A 23,462-nucleotide genomic window follows, 5' to 3' on the forward strand; every position below is an offset into this window, starting at 1 on the left:
AGCACATATAACAGTGTTTAAACGTTTTTATATCCTTTTCTATTGTTAGTCCTAAAGTGAACAGTTAACCTGAAAATTGAATTTACTGAAATTATGCAAATTTACTGAAGAAAAAAAAACAATCTTGGTAATCTTTAATCTTTTTGTTTATTATTACAACGCCAAATCAGAAAAGGTGCAGTGGGGAAAACGCAAATAAAAAAGGAAAGTAGTGATTTCTAAATTTACTTTGACTTTGTGTTTATTTAAAAATTATTTTGATCATTTATTTTTGATGAATTTTGGTTCTTGCAATACATTTTTTAAAAGGTTGGCAGCTTAAAGCATTTACCACAGTATGGGGTCAAAATGCATAGATATATACACTAGATGTCGCCTGGCCTATTGTTGTCTATTGGACGGAATGCGTCAATAGCGCCGCCATCTTGCTACAGGGTAGCGCTCCTTTGAAATGAATGCGGGACCAAGGTACAGTGGAGGACTGTGGCCATGCAAAGCCAGAGATATACACATATACACATATATCTGTGATCAGGAGTTTTCCTGGATGTTAGTATGTAATTTTTTTTTCTAATTACGAAAATTATAATTTTACATCACTTTTCTACATTGATGGATCAGTGACCGCACGGGCATTCCTGACAAAAAGCTTGTGTTTGTGTGTACAGAAATGTACTATTCACCCTCCCTGTTAAATTTAATCTAATCATGTCCTGAAACACAGCTCCTCTCCTGCTTTCACTTCTCATACTGACGGAGGGAGCGATTCGTTTGTGAATTAATCCCCTGAACGACTCTTTCACTAACGTTAGCCGACAATAATACAAGTTTCTGGCAGCGCAGCATCTCGTTGTCGTATTTCTATTGCATTGTTTGCTGATTTTGTTCAACAAAACTAGCATAAGCCGAGTGTTTAGTGCGAATTGGAGCTGCTTTGCCGTATGGTGAAAGCAGTAAGTGACTGTTATCATCAATAACGTTACCTGATTAGCACAACAGTTCAGAACATACAAAAACAGAAAAAAACATAATCTTACCTATGAAATGTTCTGCCTTTGTGCTTTGTTTTCTTTGTTTGCTCGTTACTACACCCGTAGACAGCGCTAAAGTCCCGCATCTTCACGTAATAACACTGTCTTGACTAGTGCGCTTGAATGACATTTGTCCTGGGAGCACTGTACCAATATGGCGGCGCTATTGACGCATACTCCGGGTCCCTATGCGATATCTAGTGTATATATCTATAGTCAAAATGCACCACACTTTCTCTATTGGAGACAGGTCGGGACTGCAGGCAGGCCAGTCCAGTAACTGTATCTTCTTCTTCCGCAGCCAGGACTCTGTGATGTGTGCAGAATGTGGTTTTGCATTGTCTTGTTGAAATATATATGGGCGTCCCTTAAAAAGAATTTCATTCTTTAGATAAAACTTATATTTCAGAAAAGTGTTTAGTAAAGCAACATGATGCTTTCATGTAACGTCAAAATAAAGGTTGTTTTATTTAAAACATGCTAACAAAAAGTAAATATATAGCCTATAACCCAGAGGTGGGCAAACTACGGCCCGCGGGCCATATGCGGCTCGCTGAACACTTTCATCCGGCCCGCAAGGGAGTTTATAAAATGCTGCTACTGAGTAACGGTTTGGTTCAGAATTAGTAAATTAAAGATGCAATTACAAGTGAACGCCATGTGATGCACGCGGTACAGTTAGTGCAACCAGTAGAATTAGAACACACTCTCGGATATTAAAATGCACTCGACCGTTAATAACTAAAAATGAGTCAGGCTGATCACACCGAACGCGCTTTATACATTAAGAGGTGCCTCTTTTAAATGGTTTACTAACTGCCGCAAGGGTTTTGCGCGATATGCGCACTGCGCCCCTCGCGTTTTAACCGCCTGCTGCGCCTCGCGTTTTTGCCGTAGCAGACTCCAGACTTTGACACTCTTGTGAAGAGAGGGGACCAGGCTCATTGTTCACATTAACACACTCATAATAACATGACTTGGAATAACAAAGACTAAGATTCTTCTTCTGTTTATCTCATAGTTTTATGATTGATATGAGCAGATTAATACAAGCTCAAATGAGATTGTTGTACATTTGACTCAAATTTTATAATAATTGCTGGTTAAATGTGTTAACTTTTGTCATAGAATATATTTTTCATAGATTTTTCTATCAGACAATATCTTTTCTATTCTCCTCTGTAAAAATTATTACATTATTATTATTATTATATTTTATAAGGGATTATTTTATTGTTTTATGACGATTGATAAGTAAATATAAATAGCAGTGCAAATTAATTTGACTTGTAAATTTGACTTAATAATATAAAAAACCTGTTTTGTGTTAATGTGACATGTTTCTGGCCAATATTACATGTTTCATGCATACTGCCACTGTAAATAAAAGTTATTTTTATAAGGATTTGAGATGTGGCCCTTCACTTGTTTTGTCTTGATGTGGCCCTCGGGTCTAAAAAGTTTGCCCAGCACTGCTATAACCAGACCCTTACATGAGGAATATGTCATCTTAATGATGAAAATATGCCAAGAAAATCCTGCTATCACAAGAAAATACCTTTAATAACATTATTAAATGGAAAAACACAGTGAGTTGGCCTATGTGGTTTCAGAATGTAAAAAAACAAGCCTTTAATCATTTTGGTTTTCTGCTAATTTTATTTTTTTGTTATTCGAAATAAAAAATCTAATAATTCTAGAATTTTGCTTTTCTGTTTTTCACCATGAAAAAGAAAAAAACGCCTCATATTTCAATATTCACTATTGAATTTTAAAACAAAAATCAAAAAGTGGCTTGTTTTTCAACAAAAACGCACCTTTTTATAGCAACTGGGCTTGAAACAAGCAACCACACGCTCTGCAAACACACAGCAGCATGACCTCGGGACCCGGAATCACCTGCATGCTGACAGCGTGACAAGGAATGAGAGACCGAACCACCATCCAAGGCGCTCCCCTGCTGAAAAATGCAGCTTAAACCAGCCTAGGTTGGTTGGCTGGTTTTAGCTGGTCGACCAGGCTGGTTTTAGAGGGGTTTTGGCCATTTCCAGGCTGGTTTCCAGCCATTTCCAGCCTGCTCTTAGCTGGTCAGGCTGGGAGATGACCAGCTAAAACCAGCTTGACCAGCCTAGCCAAGCTGGGAGTCCAGCCAAAACCAGCTATATCCAGCTTAAACCAGGCTGGTCAAGCTGGTTTTAGCTGGATTTGACTGGTAATTTTCCAGCCTGACCAGCTAAGACCAGGGTGGAAATGGCTGGAAACCAGCCTGGAAATGGCCAAAACCCCTCTAAAACCAGCCTTGTCAACCAGCTAAAACCAGCCAACCAGCCTAGGCTGGTTTAAGCTGGATTTTTCAGCAGGGTCTAAATAACTTTGTATCAGCTGACAGTTGTGATCCAATCACACATCGCCCATATAATAATAGGAATAATCATCTAATGATGACCGTCACAATTCGAGCCAGCATTGGTCGCAGTGTGACGCCTCAGCGTGAATCTGCTGTGTTGTGTCCTGTAGGTGGAGCAGTATGAGATGAAGGGGGAACGGAGAGGAGTCTGCCTGATCATCAACAACTATGACTTCAGTGCCTGCGGATGGCTGAACAGAGAGGGAACAGACATCGACCACGGTTGGTTTAAAAACTAAAGCATTAACGTCAGCTTAATACTGATCTGAACACATCTCTCAATATATTTCTGTGCAGCCCCAGTAAGCAAGTGTGTCCTCTTTTATGTGTATTCAGACAGTCTGCGGGACGTGTTTGAGTGGCTGGGCTTTGAGATCTTGACCCGTCGGGACTGTACAGGAGATCAGATCCTGCAGGCGCTGATGGATCTCTCGACTCAGGATCACACACAGGCAGATTGTGTCGTCTGCTGCATCTTGAGCCATGGACGTCTAAACGATATCATTGGCGTAGATGGAAAAGCTGTCCCTTTTAAGGAGCTGATGGAGACCCTGAGTCCCTTTCGGTGCTCCTCGCTGTACCAGAAACCCAAGCTGTTCTTCATCCAGGCCTGCAGGGGCACTCAAAACCAGCGAGCAGTGTTTCCTCAGACATTCACTGAAGATGAAGACGTGCTGGCCAGCGATGCAGGAGTGCCCAGAGACTCAATACCTGAGATGGCGGATTACCTGATGGCCATGTCCACTGTGCCGTGGTACGCCTCGTACAGGGACAAATCCAAGGGAACCTGGTTTATACAGTCCCTCTGCGACAACCTGAGACTGCTGGTGCCCCGGTGAGCCCAATAACACACACACAACATTAATATGCTGTAACCCTGTGTGAATGTTGGCATGTAAGGAAATTAATGTATTAGGAAACATTTCGTGAACGTTGAAAAAACATTCTCACAATACAAAAGTAACATAACTGGATTGTTTTTTTTTTTTTTAGAATATTATAACCATACAATAACGTCAAAATAATGTAATAATAATAATAATAATATTTAAAATATTTTCTTACATTTAAGTAGTGCTTTTTTTTCTGGACACTTAAAGCGCCTCCTGGAAGATCTACCGCCTACGGTTGATTTTGATATTCTGGGAATAATCAAATATCCAGGATTAATTGAGCATAGTGGACGTGAGAGGCTATAATACACCAGGGCCCGGTTTTTCAAAAGGTTTAATCCGGATCAAATTGATCCAGATTTAGTAATTCTGTTTTTGCGATCCGTGATCAGGTAATCCAGCTTACTTTTTGAGCCAGTTTTTCAGAGCAACTTCGAATTGGATCAATCTGATCCGGATAGGAACTTTTCAGGATCACTAAATCTGGATTACCAGTGCTCAAACAGGATAGGAAATCACAATGTAGAACTACAGATATGTAAAGAGCGACAAGTAGAACAGCCAGCGTGGGGTGAATATAACTTTATTTTTTTAAAAATGAAAACTCAGAAAATTTCATAAATATAAAATTAATAATAATAATAAATAATAAAAACAAGAAAAAGCCCACCCCATCCTCTTTCAGCAGTCCGCTCATCTGAGATCTACAACACTGTACAGTGAGGATATTTATAATAAGTTTCAAATATAGATGTAAATAAAAAAGACTTAATGTCAAAAACTCCACAATAATCTCAGACTTCCTCATCTGATGTGGAGAGAGCAGCTTGTCTGAGCGTAGCCTTAGGAGGGTGATCTCAAGTCCTTGGCCTTGGTTTGCTGCAGTTTGGTCAGAGTCAGTTGTTCCTCTGTCAGACGAAGCTGTGCTTCTGCCATTTAAGTCTCTTTTTGCAATTGTTGAAAGAGATTTCTAAAATCAGTCATTGCCATTTTTTACATTTTTTGTTTATTCTGTAATCATTGCATGCATCACTAATAAATATTCTAATAAGAAAAATATTTTCCATTGTGATGAATATATATATCAATTAGAGACAAAATAAAATGGATTGATTTTGGTCAATTTTGACAGCTGTTTGGGGGATTATTTTATGAGGCCAAACTCTTTCTACGTTGCTGTAGGCCTATACTGAAAGGCTAAATACTTTAAAGCCTATAATCACTATAGCCTGACGGATGAACAAATAAAATTAAAACCTTATGAATAAATAGTATATCTCGTAAGATACTATATGATCCATAAATAGTATTATTTAATACATTTTTAAAGTTTTCATTACATTTTAGGCATAAAATCCACGGTAAATCCACCCTTCTGATGGGATCAGTTTAATCCAGGTTTTTTGGATCAAAGGGATCCAGATCCTACAAAAAAGGTCTGAAAAACCCAAACTAAAGGTTTGATCCGGATCAAAACCAAGATTAGATTACGTGATCTAATCCGATTATGTAATCCGTTTTTTTCTTTTGAGAAACCCATTTTCAAGATTTGATCCAATCCCTTATCCAAAATCCTAGTGGATTACTTTTGAAAAACCGGGCCCAGGAGCTCCCTCAAATACTGGGGAGCTAAGCTATTCAGGGCTTTGTAGGTAGTCGATAAAATTTTGACATTTGTAGGATATTTAATAGGGATCCAATGCACTGATGAAAGAACTGGAGTAATATGATCATATTTCTGTTTAGAAAGCTCTCCAGCAGCTGCATTTTGAACCAGCTGAAGCTTGTTAATTAAGCCAGCAGAGCAACCGCCTAGTAACACGTTACAGTAATCTAACCGAGAGGTCATGAAAACATGAAAAAGCTTTTCAGCATCAGATATTGATAGCAGATGTCGAAGTTTGATAGCAGATGCGGTTTTACAGATGCTTGAAATCTGGCCTTCAAATGACAGGATGCTATCAAAAATCTCCCCCGAATTACTGACTGAAGATGAGGACTGACCTAAGAATCCATCAAGGGTTAGACAGTGTTCTAGGTTTTAGCATGTGAGGTTTTTGGGTCCAATAAGCAAGAGCTCAGTTTTACCTGAATTTAGTAATAAGAAAAAGTTAAGTAACTAACTTAGTTAGTTAGTTAGTTAAACCCCTTCTCTTTCGAATGAAATCCTTTGTTTTTAACAACCACATAGAGTCAGGACTTCAACATCTCATCCGGAAGATGGCGCTCACTGAGGTAGAGTGTCCTCTTCACTTTACTGGGGCGTTAGGACTCAGGACTACATGTTAAGCGCCCCCTGCTGGTCTCACTAACACCTCTTCCGCCAACAATTTAGCTTTCCAAACAAGATACTGACCGGGCGCAGCCCTGCTTAGCTTAAGTGGGCGACCATGAGAGAGTTGCAGAGAACTAGCTGCCGGCTAAATGTCAAGTGTCTGACAACATCAATACAACAAGTAATTGAAATGTTATGCAAATGTACTGAATAGCATTATTATAACCAAACAATAACGTTGAATTGAAACATTCTAGCAATCTTGCACAAAAATGTTTTTGTAACTTACTGACAACATTAATATAATTCATTCATTCATTTTCTATTCGGTTTAGTCCCTTTATTCATCAGGGGTCGCCACAGCGGAATGAACTGCTAACTTATCAAGCATATAAACACAAACACAATGGCCAATTTAGCTTACCCCTTTCCCCTATAGCGCATGTGTTTGGACTGTGGGGGAAACCGGAGCACCCGGAGGAAACCCACGGCAACACTGGGAGAACATGCAAACTCCGCACAAAAACACCAACTGACCCTGCTGGTGCGCGAACCAGCGACCTTCTTGCTGCGAGGTGATTGTGCTACCCATCGCACCACCATGACGTCCACATTGATATAATAAGAGACTGAAATGTTTTGAGAATTTTATTGAGTAATTTTATTAGAACAAAACAATAACATCAATATAACATCTCAAAACATTCAACATTCTAGGAATCTTCCACAGAAACGTTTTTATAACTTACTGACAACGTTAGGGAAACATTCCATTGACATTAATGTGAATTGAATGTTTTAAATAACATTCTGACAACATTAATATAACATGACGGAAACGTTTATTATAACCAAACGATAACGTTGATATAATGTCTAAAACAGGTGGCTCAGTGGTTAGCACTGTGGACTCACAGCAAGAAGGTTGCTGGTTCAAGCCCTAGCTGGGTCAGTTGGCTTGTTCTCCCTGTGTTGGTGTGGGTTTCCCTCAGGTGCTCCGGTTTCCCCCACAGTCCAAACACATGCGCTATAGGGGAACTGATCAACTAAATTGGCCGTAGTGTATGAATGAAAGAGTGTGTATGGGTATTGCAGCTGGAAGCTGCGTGAAACATATGCTGGAATAGTTGGCGGTTCATCCCGCTGTGGCGACCCTAATAAATAAGGGACTGAGCCGAAGGAAAATGAATGATGTCTAAAACCCGTACATTTGAAAACATTACACTGAACTAAACTGTGAAAACTGTTCTGAAGCAGTTTCAGTTTACTAGGACTTCTCAGCTGCTTTTGTAAAAGTGCTACAGAAATAAGGAGGAATTCAATTTAATCAGGGTTTCCGCGGGGTCTTAAAAAGTATTAAAAGTTGACAAATCAATGTAGAGAAATTTAAGGCACTTAAAAAATATGAAAAAGTCTTGAATGCTATTTTGCAAGGTATTAAATTTTGTATGATTTTTAATTATGCAGTGTATGGTTGTATGCTAAAGTTTGCCTGAATTAAATATGTGCATATCAGGATGCTGTGTAGTTTATGAAAGCAATGAAATCTTACTAGATTTGACATCATGCTGCTTTGATTACTGAATCAACCAAGGCAAGACCATCATTTCTGCAGTTCCATAGGCGTCAACCTGCTGATTTAGCTAGATTTAATAGATTTGTATTCAGTATATGAATAATGCTTTAGTTTTGGATTAGTTTATTACATTAATATTTAGTTAAAACCTCGCCAGTGTTTCCAGTTGAAACCTAAAGTGGTTTTAAGGTCCTAAAATGTATGGAAAGAGTCTTAAAAAGGTCTTAGAAGGTGTTGAATTTCACTCTCTGATTCCTGTATATACTCTGTAAATTGTTGACATCAGCACGACAATAGGATGACCGTGAGTTTAAATAAAGGGCAAAGGATCAGTTCTTCATGATCTCTATGAACTGTAGACCGTCAGTGATGAGTGAAAACATGACTACTCTCTGTTTCCTTCATATGCTGACTGAAATCTCTGATCTGCATGCAGGGGGAACGATCTGCTCTCCATCCTGACCAAGGTGAACGCTGATGTGAGCAAAAAGTCTGATAAAAGTGGTTTGAAGAAGCAGATGCCACAGCCGGAGTTCAGCCTCACCAGGACGGTGGTTTTCCCTCCGCCAGGGCTTCCTTGATGATGCTCCAAACTGCAAACTGCTACCTTTCGTACTTTGATTTACAGTCTTGTTTCTAGTCTGAATATCTAAACATTCTTAAATCAAGACAAGTAAAACTTGTCTTGTTTCCAGAAATAATGAGTCAAAATGAAGTGAGTTTTCCCTTACAACAAGCTAAACAATCTGCCAATGGGGGACTGAAATAAACCTGTTTTTCTTTTTGACGTTATAGTATTTCACTCACCTCAATGGCAGATTATTTCAATAGTATCTGGATGATGCAAACAGAAACTGATCGCTCAGACATGCAATGTCAGACACAATGCACTCCATGCAGCTAGTGACATCATGGGGTTAGGGGTGGGGTAAGGTAAGCGCATTAAAAAGCATTGGATGCAGCTCAGATTGCATCTGCAGCCAGACCCCTCTCGATTATTTTGCTTGTTTTAAGGGAAAACTCACTTCATTATTTCTGAAAACAAGTCAATGTGATTTGCTCTTGACATGAGTGTTTAGATATTTGGACTGGAAACAAGACATAAAAAAAATCTATGCAAAAACAACCTCTCAAAGCCTCCAGCAGACACAAGCACACCGCTGTTCTGCAGCCATGTTTACAGGATGAGCTGGAGTCCTGATGAGATTTACTTGAATATTGTAAACAAAGGCTTTTCTTACTTTGAATTTGGCTGTCCTTTCTTGTTTAAATATTAAAAAAAATCTTAAACCAAGAAGCATTTTTAGACAATTTAAAAATACAGCTTTTCTTTCAGAACTAATGAGTCAAAATGAAGCGAGTTATTCTTTAAAACAAGCAAAATAATCTGCCAGTGAATACAATCATTCTACCTCACTTGTTCAAAGGAAAAACTCATGCAATTTTGGCATTATTACTATAATTTATATATATATATGTATATGTTTTCACATTTTTTATTTTTATTAAATGTTTTAAACTTATATATATATATATATATATTTGTATATATATATATATATATATATATATATATATATATATATATATTGTTCTGGAGACAATATAATATATATAATATTTTCCTCTATTTCTCAGTGAATATAGGAAATGTATTTTGGTGCAATTAAACAAAACATATTTATTAAACATGTATATTTATTAAAATAATATTATAGTCACCAAACATATTTAGAAATTGAAAGATAACACAATTAAATTCGAGCAAAATATTAAAAAACACATTACAACCTGCAAAAATTCAACCAAATTTTCAAAAAAAAAAAAAAATTTCTCTGTTAAATTTGCATTTAATATTTTTCTATCACATATAAATGTGGCTGTACTAGTTTTTGAAGTGTTATCGTAAGTTGCTTTGTTAGATAAGCTCCAGATTTGGTTTCAGTACTGACTAATAATGTATATCTGCACCAATATAATATTGTAGAGCTTCATATTCAAAATATGAATTTAAAAGAGAGATATGTGAGGGGTGTACTTATATATGCTGAGCACTGTATTTGCTTATATGCTGAGCACTGTATTTGCTTATATATGCTGAGCACTGTATTTGCTTATATATGCTGAGCACTGTATTTGCTTATATATGCTGAGCACTGTATTTGCTTATATATGCTGAGCACTGTATTTGCTTATATATGCTGAGCACTGTATTTGCTTGTCTAGAAAATGCTTCTTGATTTAAGAATCTTTAGATATTTAGACTAGAAAGAAGATAAAACTCTTAAGTAGGAAAAGCTTTTTATTTGCAGTGTGTATATGCTTCATTTCATTTTACAAAAAGTGCTTTAAGCCTCGGCAGGGTCAGTTGGCGTTTCTGTGTGGAGTTTGCATGTTCTCCCTGCTTTCGCGTGGGTTTCCTCCGGGTGCTCGGGTTTCCCCCACAGTCCAAACACATGCGGTACAGGTGAATTGGGTAAGCTAAAAATGTCCGTAGTATATGAGTGTGTATGGATGTTTCCCAGAGATGGGTTGCAGCTGGAAGGGCATCCATTGTGTAAAATCGTGCTGGATAAGTTGGCGGTTCATTCCGCTGTGGCAATCCCAGATTAATAAAGGGACTAAGCTGAAAAGAAAATGAATGATTGAGTGAAAAAGTGCTTCATGATTATGTGGATATGTGCTGAATGCATCTAATAGGAGGCAGTGCCATATATTTGTATTGAGAACAGAATCCTGAGGTTCTGATGTCCAAAACTAATTAGTCATCAGTTATTTTTTTTTAAATGTATTTTTGTACTGAGCCTCTAGACGAGAATATTTGAGTGTGTGTGAAATCTACATGCTTGATCAAAATGTGAAAGTGTCGACTCCTGCATTTACTTCAGTGGGACTCGCTCTGTGAATGAACTCTTTTCCCGCCATGCAGCATTTTTGATGATGTCACTATAACATGACGGCCCTCAGGTTATGTTCTGCTATAGGAATAAATGACCGTGTTATATATCACAATAAAGGATCAAGCGTCTGCTTCCAATCAAAACAAAAAGAAGCACTTCATTATCAACATTTTTGACCAAAAAAAAAAAAAGAAGAGTGCATTTTCAAGATGTATAGCATTAGCATATAATACACACACATATACAAACACACAAACATAGGGATACTATATATTTACACACACACACAAAATCAACAGCAGTGATGCAGGATTGATTACACCAGAGGTGTCTAAACTGGGTCCTGGAGGGCCGGTGTCCTGCTGTGTTTAGCTCCAACTTGCTTCAACACACCTGCCAGGAAGTTTCTAGTATATCTAGTAAGAGTTTGATTTTGTGTTTTAGGTGTGGTTGATTAGGGTTGGAGCTAAACTCTTCAGGACACCGAACCTCCAGGATCGAGTGTGGACACCCCTGGATAAAGCTGCTGTCACACTGGGCTTTTCCTCCTATAGACTTGCATTCATACGCACCCGAATGCGTCAGACCAGAAACGCAGGGTCATGCGTCAAGTTTCGCAGGTCGCTACTGTGCAAAGTTCAAGCTTGATGAACTCTGCCCTGCGAAATCGCATCACTTGACTGCGTGAGACCAATCGAGGATCCAAACATGACCTCTCTGGACAGAAATTTAAAACATGGAGCAATCGCTCACTTTTTTAATGAATTTTTATTTTCTAATAATTTTGTTTAATTCCGCCCCTTTTCGCAGCGCCGCACGACAGAGATTCACACACACAAACTCTAGTGTGATCGTAGCTTTACATGCAATATGACTTCTGTTTGTCTTTTTAGACTAAATGGATCAACAGTTTTATTACTTCAGTTTCTCATCAAATCTTCTGACCAATCAAATGCTCTCTAGTGCCTGACATGCTCCGCCCCCTTCATCTCATTGGCTGTTCATTTGATGTGCTTGAGCTCAGCCACTCTCTCTCAGTGGCAGGCAGATCTGTAATAATAACTAAACGCTATTGGGTGATATTTTTTTAAAGGGGAGGAGCTACACTATAGGCTTTATTTGTGCTGAAATAAACTCCAGCACCTCTGAAATCTGATCCGGTACCTCATTTTACCGATCCCCCTCCTCACACGCACCCTGCCCTGCTCTTCTGCTCTTATTTCTTCTGTGTTATGCCATCCCCCTCTTCACTTTTGTCCACGACACCAATCCCACCCTCCACCTCACTCTTCACTTTTGTCTGCAACACCCCCCCACCCCACCCCCTGATCTTCACTTTTGTCCGCGACACCTCTCCATCCTCTAGTAACATGCCGGATCTGTTACGGGACCTCACAGTTTACTAATTGAGCATTAAACATTGAATAATGCACATTTCAAAGCATTTCACCTTTATAGTCCACATGAACCGTAAGCTGTGACTGCTTTTTTTTTCGTGTTATGACGCAGTTACTAAAAAAACTGAATATTAAATGAGAAAACAGTGGGCGTGGCTTGTTTTGCTCTACTGCGAGCTGATTGGATGTTGTAAAGTAGGCATTTCATTCAGAAAGATGTGGAAAAGGCTTTGGGGAGAGTTATTACAGCCTAACAGACTCCTCCTCCTCACCCTTTCTGTTTGTTCGTATGACTGACAGTAGGAGGGGCGTGGTTAAGTATGTTAGCCACTCCCAATACCTCAGACAGACCTAATCTAAGATTTTGAGTGCAAGTGCATTTTCAGATTTCAATTGTAGATTCCAAGGGCAGACGATTGTTCTTTGTTCTTAACGGCACGCACAGATGAATTGTTCACCACTAAACTAGCAATGCGAGCTAACAAAATCAACATGGTTAGTTTTGATTTCATGCGCACTTTAAAACATGGATTGCCATAAACACTCGTCAATGATGGCGTGCAGGCGTTTTCTCATAATGATCTCATCAGACCAATTTGTGGCCGAGTTTCTGTTGATCTTAAAACTGCTTCCACTTTTTGTCGTAGTAACGTTAACATTTGACCGTGGAATGTTTTAGCAGTGAGGAAATGTCTGGAATGGATTTATTGCGAAACCTATGACGCTCCATTCACACGGGGCTTCAGCGTCAACGCTTGACTGAAGGCGTGTCTGAAGTTGGGGCTGAAGCGATCGTCATAGCAGCATCAGCCAATGAAATTCAGTCAGCAATAGGCCACTGTCTAGCTGGTGTATTTGCATACAGCGATCTGATTGGCTGACGCTTCCATCGGCGCTTGAAAAGCTGAGCTAGTTCCAACTTCTGCAGCGAGCAACGCCTCTGAAGCGGCGCCGACGGATCCACAATGCAGTTCAGCAACGCCTGACGTCACCCATTCAAAGTGAATGGGAAGCATTGACACTGACGCCCCGTGTGAATGGGGCGTCACAGTACACTGTAAAAAATGTCCCTGATTTCACTTTAAAACTGTAGAAACCCTACAGCACAGTACGTGTCCTTAATATATACTGTAAATAACTGTACATTGACTTTCGCAGAATTCTCTGCGAATTCTGTGCTTATTTTTAAGGTTTTCTTTCTTTGTTATATTACATATATTGTTAATAAATCAAGTTTATTGCATTACTTTAGTGTTATGTGTTGTTATGATGCTGTTTGGCAATTGTGTGATTGGCAATGAGCGTCTTCTATATTAGCATGCTTGTGGGAAACCTGTTAAATAAAAGCTTATCATATGACTTTCTCATCACCATATGGTTGTGTTTTTGTGTGTGTAATAAAGGATACGATGTGTGCTTTAAAACACTGGTCTATTAACACTTAATGATTAAAATACAATAGTTTACTGTAAAATATTTGACTTTCTTTGCGTTTTTAACTGTAACACACTGGAAACTACTCAATTTTTTTTAATAGTACAATTGTTGAATTTCACCCAATATTTTGGCAGTATAGTGTATGTTGGCCACATTATTTTTTACTCATGAGTTAAAAAAATGCACATATATAAAGACTGAGGAAATGTTTTTAATAATAAGAGGTGAATTAGCCGCGTGGTACTGGTATCGTTCGTTGTAACGATTGTTGTAATGGTTCTAATATCTAATGGCCATCCGCTTGTTTAGTCTGACGTCACGCGAAGCGGCTTCCGGGTCTAAGCGCTCTATTCAACTGACTCATAAAATAGTAATAATAAACGTTCACAAAGCGATTTAATACTTTCGAAGATCACGATCGCAACATATATGCCCATGCCTAATATGCGATGGCCAGAAAGTGATTCATTTTTTTTTATAAAATGTTAAATTTTTGGTATTTGTTATGCAGCAAGCCCAGAGATTGTTGTATACACTATGATTTTATATAAAATTAACTTTAATGTGTGATAGGAATAAAACGTGATCATAAACGAATGATTTCTTCACGCAAATGAATGGCGGCTTGGACTAGGAAACAGTATTACATGCGTCACAAACACGTCACCACTTAACAAGCGGATAAGGAGATCACATACGGAGGGGGGCGGGGCCCTCTTATCACATCCCGTTCGCTAGTAGTCACTGAGGCTGCGTCCGAAACCGCATACTTTCATACTATATAGTATGCTAAAATCAGTATGCGAGCCGAGTAGTATGTCCGAATTCATACAATTTGAAAATCAGTATGCGAGAAATACCCGGATGACTTACTACTTCTGGCGAGATTTTGTAGTGCACATCCTATGCACGCTGCGCTGTCCCATGATGCCCCGCGAGAGAATATATGAATGCAAGTGAAACGACGCAACTGACACAGGTAGGTCACGTGACCATGATAAAATGGCGGATGTAGTACATCCGAATTCCATTCATACTTTTCACATTCATACTGTATAGAACCCACTTTTCTAACGGCCGAGTAGTACATTTACAAATACATATTCGTTTAAATTCGGACGCAGCCTGAAAGTTTTGCACTTGAGCGCCTCCAAGTGCTGTTTACGGTAACTTCAGAAGCTCTGTGCACGTGAACAAAAGTGCCAATCTGATTGGTGGAGAAGGTTATGGCGCGGTGCGTCAAAACAAAAAAATTAGCATGAGGCGTTTCTTAAAAAATAAAGCTTTTACGTCTGCCGTTGGTGTGCACAACCACAATAGCACCGTTTATTTAGTCACGAGGTGGTAAACGTTGACGGAAAACGTGAGCGAAAAGCGTACCGCTGTGCACGGGCCTTAAAAGGGATTTTTGCATAATAGGTGCCCTTTAAAGTATCAAACATTACATATCTGCAAATGAAAAATGACTCTAAATATATATTTTAAGGCTGTAAAATAATGTATTTTTTAATTTTATTTATTTTTTTATGTTGTAACCCATTTTTTTTATCATTAAATGAATAAAATGCACACAACTGGAGGCTCGGAGTTTGACTTTACTTATAAATGTAAGTATTTCCTCATAGCTAGAAGATCGCTGGTTCTAGCCCCGGCTGGGTCAGTTGGTGTTTCTGTGTGGAGTTTGCATGTTCTCCCGGTGTTGGCGTGGGTTTCCTCTGGGTGCTTCGGTTTCCCTCACAGTCCAAACACATGCGCTATAGGGGAATTGAATAAGCTAAACTGGCTGTAGTGTATGAGTGTGTGCAAGAGTGTGTGGGTGTTTCCCAGTGTTGGGTTGCAGCTGGAAGGGCATCTGCTGCATAAAATATATGCTGGATAAATTGGTGGTTCATTCCGCTGTGGCGGCCCCTGATTCATGAAGGGACTAACCTGAATGAAAAATAATTGAATGAACGTTATGGACAAACAAGAATAAATATAAATGTTCGTGTTTTGTGGGTGTCAGTAGAGCACAAAAAGTGCGACCTTCACCTCGTCATGATGATGACTCAGAAGTGAATTAAAAAGGGAAGCATTTATGACCCCTACACACCCTTCAAAGTTGTCCCTAGGGCACAGGGATGAGCCTTTTCGAATGGAACGCAGTGAGGCAGGCTGTGCCGCAAAATATCGCACCTGTCGTAAAATCATCTGCGATCTCATATAAAACATTAATAATCTCAAAATGCAGTTCACTTACGTGATACAAAGCGTGTTAAATATTAACACAAAGCTTTCTAAATCAGTTTCGCACACTTAGGCATCTCAGAAATTGATTGACATTGCAAAAGAAGCACATTACAGTCTTCCTCCACAATTGAGAAAGGCTAAAACCATGCCGGCTTCCATTGAAGGGAGGGGCTATAGCGCGATAGAAGAGATACAGCAGCGGCCGGACGTTATTTATAATACTTATTAAATTACCAATTAATTATATATTTTTAACCTCTACTCCTACCCCAACTATAATCCCAAGCACCACATTAATGTAAAAACAGTAATTAAACCGATTATTATTCATCCTATTTAATAAATTACCCGTCAAATTGTACTTTACTAACACTTTCTTCAACACCAACCCTCATAATAGTGTAAAAATATGAACTATTATTGTAAAGTGTTACAAAAATCATGCTATATTGATGTAAGTTTCCGCGGCTGTATCCCATCTAGACTTTACCGCTGTTGTGGAGGGCGGGGCTTACAGCCAGTATAGAGCAATACAATTGGCCAATGCGATTGTCAATCTATTAAAAAGCGGCAGACGGGCAGAAGTAATGGCTGATTCAAAGTAAGAGCTCGTAAAATTGATAATACAGGCTTTTCCTTTTGTATATATACGAGACAATTATTATATCGCAACATGTAAGTGTCTGTTTAACGCGTGTGTAACTGTTCGTGCTCACATCAATCTCGGATTTACTTTGACTAGTGCACAGAGGCAGGCTGCATTGTATTGTGTGCTATACTATAATGGAGTGTCGTTTTGCATGCTAACGTTACATATTATAATAAATGTGTCGTTCTGTTTGTTATAAAGTATAACACAGTGTCGTTACACACTGTTTAGTATGCTATAATATGATGGAGTGTCATATTCTTAGTATCTGCGTTGTGTATGTGATGTTTTAAGCTGCTCGTGTGCTAGCTTAGCTCTTTTCACTCGGTTGTACGCTCTTTATTGTCGCCTCAGTGTCACAATGGCTCCCCAACGCAGTCAGGACAAAACACCGATCCAGCTCCTGCACGAATATGGCATTAAAATCAGCAGCGCGCCGAAATACGAGCTCATTCACGCGGACGGGGACGCGCATCAGCCTTCCTTCATGTTCAGCGTCACCATAGGAGAGGTCACATGCAAAGGTGACGTCATCTACACATCTCTTATTTATTAGAAATACTACTAAACGCATGTACTAATTACACAATGCACGACAGTCTTCTAATGCGCCGTTGTTTTGCTTGTGAAGGCCGAGGATCCACAAAAAAGGCCGCGAAGCATGAAGCTGCAGAAGCCGCCTTGAAGTTGCTGAAGCGAGACAGTCAGATAATGTAATGCACAGCACACACACACCCATACATGCATACAGCAGATGGGCTTATAAACTATTATAGATTGATTAAATGGGTTAAAACTAATCCAGATGTTCTGAATTTTTAATAGAGACCAGAGAGACAACAATGGTCTATCTCCTGAAGCCGGAGAAGCGTCCAATCCTGTGGGAATACTGCAGGTATCTAAGAACTACACACACACACACACACATGTAAATAATACTGGGTTTTACACAATGGATTTGTGTTTGAATAACATGAAGGAAATAAATTAACTTATTATTTAAAGTTAGTTATTAGTGGGCCCACAAGGAATCTGACCTTGGATAAAAATATTATGGTTTTACGGTATCACAGTGTTGTAATTACTCCTCTAAAATAAGTTATTTTTAAATGTCTGTGTAAAAAAACAAAAACTTGTTTCCTCTTTGAACACAGAATATTTTATTTTGTGAAAGATTTAAAATATTTTGGAGCAGTAAACATGTCAGGTTAAATAATTCAAAAGAGTCATAGACTTCTGGGGTCTGTTCTTCGTACGTGGATTACTCAGCTGGATTTGGATATTGATGATTTGACACGATCCAGGATCGTTTCGTTCTTCAAAGCTCATTCGAGAGTTGTTGTCATAGCAACAGTTCTGCTAGCTCAAACCTGATCAGGAGCAGGTTCAATTCATATAAACAGGATTAGATCGGCTCAGTTCAAGCAAAGAAAACACTGAAAGTATGTTCCGAATTCAGATATTTTCTTACAGTAGTGTGTGTGCGCGAGGTATTTTATCTGGACTTTTTTTTCTTTTCTTGTTTATTTTGGTGTTTTTTTTTTCAACAGAATCACCATGCTAATTCGCAACCCTTGCATTCAGTATGTGTTTGTCATCTAATCTGCTCACTCTTTCAGGAGCTGGCCATGCAGAGAGTGTGGTGTCTGCCCGAGTATGTTGTGTTTATGGAGACTGGGCCGGGACACATGAAGGAGTTCACCATCGCCTGCCGTCTGGAGGGACTGGAGGAAACAGGTGACGTCTGGGGCTGTACATACAATACAGTGGGGGAAATATGTATTGAACAAATCACTGTTTTTCTCAGAAAACACATTTCTAAATGTGCTGTTGACTTGAAATGTTCCCCAGATGTTGGTAGCAACCAAAGAAATCCATATATGCAAAGAAAACAAAACTGATTCGTTTAGAATTGAAGTTCTGTGTAATAAAATAAAATGACGCAGGGGAGGAGTATTGAACACATGAAAAAAGGGAGGTGTAGTTCGGCAGTGAAAGCCCAGACAGCAGCTGAAATCTCTCAGTGGTTCTTCAGCAAGCCTCTGCCCTTCCTCAATGTAAATGAACATCAGCTGCTTCAGTCCAACATCTGCATCAGCAGGAGGATGAAGATGAACCCAGGGTGGACATTTCAGCAAGATAATGATCCCAAAACACAGCCAAGGAGACTCTCAGATGCTTTCAGAGAAAGAGAATCAAGCTGCAGAATGGCCCAACCAATCCCCTGATCTGAATCCAATAGAGAATACAAAATAAAGCTCAGATTTTGCAGACGAGACCCACAGAACCATCAAGATTTTGATACTTTACAAAAGATCTCAGTTATTAGTAATGAGATATAAAATCTATTATGTTTAGAAATGTGTTGTGGGGGGTTGGGTCTGAGGTAAACAGAAATTGGGGAATAAAATAAACAGGGGGCTAATAGTTCAGGAGGGCTAATAATTCTGACTTCAACTGTATATTGCCAACTGCTGTTATTCATGTGCAGATATCGTGCTGATTTCTCCACTGATGCTTTATTATCTGCTTTTTTTTTGGCTCATCAGGATCCGGCAGCTCCAAAAAGCTGGCCAGACGAGCAGCTGCTGAAAACATGATCGCCAAACTGCAGAGTTTGTCAGGATCTTCTGAGATCACGTGGGTTAGTAATTCATCAGCAGTTATTTTATTTATGAAGACTTCTGGATTGATTTATGAAAGCATGTTGGATTAAAGTGGTGTTTGGGACCCCTGGAGGAGGGGGTTGCTTGGTGATTAATCCCAAAATTTTGTAAACAATTAGAAATTACCATATTTTATCCATAACAAACAAAAGATTCAAATTAGTCGCTAAAAGTTCTGTTTTTAAAATGCAAATAAAAACCTTTTGATGTTTTGTTAATAATTTAAATATTTCACTATTGTCATTGTTAGATTATAGAGTTGCAGCTAATTGAGAAAAACACTGACAGAAACTAAAACAGCTGATGGAGTATACACTAACCTGCACATTATTCAGACACTAGATGGAGACAAACAGTCAAAAACACAACAGAAACTAAAACAGCTGATGGAGTATACACTAACCTGCGCATTATTCAGACACTAGATGGAGACAAACAGCCAAATACACAACAGAAACTAAAACAGCTGATGGAGTATACATTAACCTGCGCATTATTCAGACACTAGATGGAGACAAACAGCCAAATACACAATAGACACTAATACAGCTGATGGAGTATACACTAACCTGTGCATTATTCAGACACTAGATGGAGACAAACAGTCAAAAACACAACAGAAACTAAAACAGCTGATGGAGTATACACTAACCTGTGCATTATTCAGACACTAGATGGAGACAAACAGTCATAAACACAACAGAAACTAAAACAGCTGATGGAGTATACACTAACCTGCGCATTATTCAGACACTAGATGGAGACAAACAGTCAAAAACACAACAGAAACTAAAACAGCTGATGGAGTATACACTAACCTGCACATTAATTAGACACTAGATGGAGACAAACAATATTCCAGATAGCCATGTAATAGCATCAGTCATCATGCAGTGTGTTCAGTGGTGGCCTGTGTGTCTCCTCAGAGTCCTCCTTCTCGTGTGTATGTGGAAAGCTTGCGTAATTCCACTGGTGAGAAGGTCTCGCTGCTGAAGAGGACGCCGCTCAGCCTCCCAAACACAGACTACATTCAGATGCTGCTGGAGATCTCACTGGAGCTCGGCTTCCAGGTCACATACATCGACATTGGTTTGTTTATCTTCCCTTTGAGTTATTTTTTTATTGTGTTTTTGATAAAACAAGGTACACTACCTGACAAAAGTCTTGTCACCTATCCAAGTTTTAGAAACGGCAAATAATAACTTCTAGTTGATCATTTGGCATCAGAAGTGGCTTATATTAAAGGTGAAGGCCTCTAGATTTTGCTTATTTGAGCACAATAAAATCTGATCATGCCTTAGATATTAATGATTTGATTAGGATAGTAAGCTCTGACTCTGCTTAGACTAAAGTCTCATCACTGAACAGAAATAATGTCCAGTATAGAATATAAAGTCCTGCTGCAGTGGAGACAGAATGAATATTGTGTCTGACTCCATCATGAGCTTGGAGGACTGCATCCATACATCTCTGACATGACTTACATCACTGATTAATAAAGTCATCTGGAATGAAGAAGAAAGCCTTCAGCAGGACTCCCAGAGCTCATCAGGATCCTCTGGATTCAACTTCAACGCCTCCTCCTTCATCTTACCCCAGACATGCTCAATAATGTTCATGTCTGGTGACTGGGCTGGACAATCCTGGAGCAGCTTGACCTTTTTTGCTTTCAGGAGCTTTGATGTGGAGGCTGAAGTATGAGCAGGAGCGCTATCCTGCTGGAGAATTATCCCTCTCCTGTGGTTTGTAATGTAATGGGCAGCACAGATGTCTTGATACCTCAGGCTGTTGATGTTGATTATCCACTCTGCAGTTCTCTCACACACCCCCATACTGAATGAGCCCCAAACCATGATTTCTCCTTCACCAAACTTGACTGATTTCTGTGAGAATCTTGGTCCATGCTGGTTCCAGTAGGTCTTCTGCAGTATTGGTGATGATTGATGCAGATCAACAGATGATCCAGCAGAGAAATCCACCATATGACACTTTTACACATGATCAACTAGAAGTCAAGTTATTATTAGTTGCTCTTACAGAGATCCACAACAAGACTTTTGTCAGGTAGTGTAATTTATCTACATTTTACAACCCCATCTATCTGCAGATATAGATATGAATATGACCACTGATATATCCTGCATCTCATATATATATATATATGTGTGTGTGTGTGTGTGTGTGTGTGTGTGTGTGTGTGCAGATGAGCTGACAGTGAACGGTCAGTATCAGTGTCTGGTGGAGCTCTCCACCCGGCCGGTGACGGTGTGTCATGGCTCTGGAGTGACCAGCAGTAACGCCCACAACGCCGCAGCCCACAATGCACTGCAGTACATCAAGATGGTGGCCAGCAAACACTAACAGCAGGTCTGGGGTCTGCAAACGCACGCTGGGAATCTGCTCTTCCAGACGCTGAAGACTGAGCCACACACTGAAGACACACGGCTCTATGCAGACAATAAATCCAGCTACTATGGGTTATAAACTCTTTATTACTGGATGGTGAACGTGGTAAATTCACACTATCAGACAGACGTGTGTGTGTGTGTGTGTGTGTGTGTGTGTGTGTGTGTGTGTACAGTAGTCATTGTTTGAAGTGGATCCTTTTCTTAAACTGTTCTAATTCTATTGAACACCATTTTCTAAATCCTCTTCAAATGTGGAGCGCTGTGTAAATATGAGCAGCTTACATGCAAAGTGTCGTCTGAAATTTTCATCCAGGATTTGCATTTTTCTGAGGCTGTTGTGTGTAGTTTCAATAATTTTACTCTCAGTGCAAAGATTGGGTTATGGTCATTACTTTTAAAGTGAAATAACTAAACATAAACATACGAGCTTAAGAAAATGCAAACTTCAGAGGAAATTTTCAGACGGCGCTTGGAGGTTTTGGCATCTGAACTCTTCATATACACACCCGGTCAAGAGTTTGGGGTCAGTATGATGTTTAAATGTTTTAAAATCAGCTTTTCCTGATCCCCATAACTGCATTTGTCATCAAATATACAGTAAAAATGTGAAATGTTACTGTAAAATAACTTCAAAAGTAGTCTATCCTTTAATTTAATCATTTATTCCAGTGATTTATTTATTTTTAAGATTTATTTTTGGCCTTATTGAGAGGATAGGACCGTATTTTAGACTGGAAACGAAGTGGGAGAGAGAGAGGGGGAAGGGTCAGGAAATGTCCTCAAGCTGGGGTTCGAACTCTGGACGCCCTGAAGTGCTTCTGCACCATATGTCAGCGCCGTAACCACTAGACTGTTGCGCTGTCATTCCAGTGATTTTAATGATGAATTTTCAGCTTCATTACTTCAGTCTTCAGAGTCACATGATCCTTCACTAATCACTCTAATATTAGTTATTGTTATGATTATCATTATTAATGGTAATAGCAATAAAGCAGTAATGACTGGAGTAATGGATTCATTTGAAACCACATACAATAAGTAATAAATAAATATTTAACCATTTTTTTATATTTAATAAATGCCGACTTAAACAGAATCATAAAAAAAAATCATGAAAAAAAACTGACCCCAAATGGGTATAACATAAAACATTTGTCCTCCTGTGAAATGTATTACTTTTCATATATTTTCTTTTTAAAGTGCAAGGACTTTTTTTTCTTCAGACATTTTTCATTGTTTTCTGTTGTTTTTCTTTTAGAGAAAGTCTAAAAGCCTCTATTTTTACTCAATAGTCTGCAGAACACTATCGTCTAATGACTTGCCTCATTTAGCTTTTAAATTACACTTTAATCTGAAAACGAGTATCTTACATCCTTTACTATAATGTACTATTATATACTGCACTATAATATACTTTCATCATGGGAAAACCCAAAAAAATGTTAGTTGAATTTTTTTTTTAGATATTAAAAAATCTTTAAAATTGATTTAAAAAAATGTGTAAAATATTTGTTAAAATATATATATATATACACACAAAGTTGAAGTCAGAATTATTCGCCCCCCTGTTTATTTTTTTTCCCCAATTTCCGTT

General features: G+C 38.8%; 2 protein-coding genes and 1 long non-coding RNA gene across 5 annotated transcripts in view; 2 read left to right on the top strand and 1 right to left on the bottom strand.

Moving 5' to 3' along the window:
• Positions 1 to 9,145, top strand: part of casp10 (caspase 10, apoptosis-related cysteine peptidase) — a 19,041-nt gene extending 9,896 nt beyond the window's left edge. The window contains exons 9-11 of the mRNA XM_087267446.1: positions 3,549 to 3,660; positions 3,775 to 4,273; positions 8,619 to 9,145. Coding sequence (XP_087123572.1) covers positions 3,549 to 3,660; positions 3,775 to 4,273; positions 8,619 to 8,763 — 756 coding nt within the window. The 3' untranslated portion in view covers positions 8,764 to 9,145. The remainder of the gene's footprint in view (positions 1 to 3,548; positions 3,661 to 3,774; positions 4,274 to 8,618) is intronic.
• A 6,350-nt stretch (positions 9,146 to 15,495) lies between these two features.
• On the bottom strand, positions 15,496 to 16,311 carry LOC141376044 (uncharacterized). The gene is made up of 3 exons (XR_015499167.1): positions 16,156 to 16,311; positions 15,948 to 16,070; positions 15,496 to 15,845 (listed from the first exon to the last, which is right to left on the bottom strand). It is a non-coding gene; the product is annotated as an uncharacterized LOC141376044 (long non-coding RNA).
• Positions 16,312 to 16,696: 385 nt separating this feature from the next.
• Positions 16,697 to 23,365, top strand: prkra (protein kinase, interferon-inducible double stranded RNA dependent activator). 3 transcript variants are annotated; one of them, XR_015498891.1, is made up of 8 exons: positions 16,697 to 16,746; positions 17,149 to 17,318; positions 17,426 to 17,507; positions 17,620 to 17,689; positions 18,414 to 18,531; positions 19,344 to 20,017; positions 20,102 to 20,549; positions 21,664 to 22,754. XR_015498891.1 is itself a non-coding variant. In XM_087266609.1 (8 exons), the coding sequence occupies exons 1-8, from the start codon at positions 16,733 to 16,735 to the stop codon at positions 21,819 to 21,821; spliced, it is 870 nt and encodes a 289-aa protein (XP_087122735.1). In that variant the 5' UTR covers positions 16,697 to 16,732; the 3' UTR covers positions 21,822 to 23,365.
• Positions 23,366 to 23,462: the final 97 nt, after the last annotated feature.

The sequence above is a fragment of the Danio rerio genome, chromosome 9, assembly GCF_052040795.2.
Source record: "Danio rerio strain M-AB ecotype USA chromosome 9, GRCz13ab, whole genome shotgun sequence".
NCBI lineage: Eukaryota > Metazoa > Chordata > Actinopteri > Cypriniformes > Danionidae > Danio > Danio rerio.

Bases quoted from the DNA above. Each gene is read 5' to 3' on its own strand.
- prkra (XM_087266609.1), top strand. The intron at 17,319-17,425 runs GTGACGTCATCT...TTGCTTGTGAAG, and splicing joins AGGAGAGGTCACATGCAAAG to GCCGAGGATCCACAAAAAAG. The intron at 17,508-17,619 runs GTAATGCACAGC...AATTTTTAATAG, and splicing joins AAGCGAGACAGTCAGATAAT to AGACCAGAGAGACAACAATG.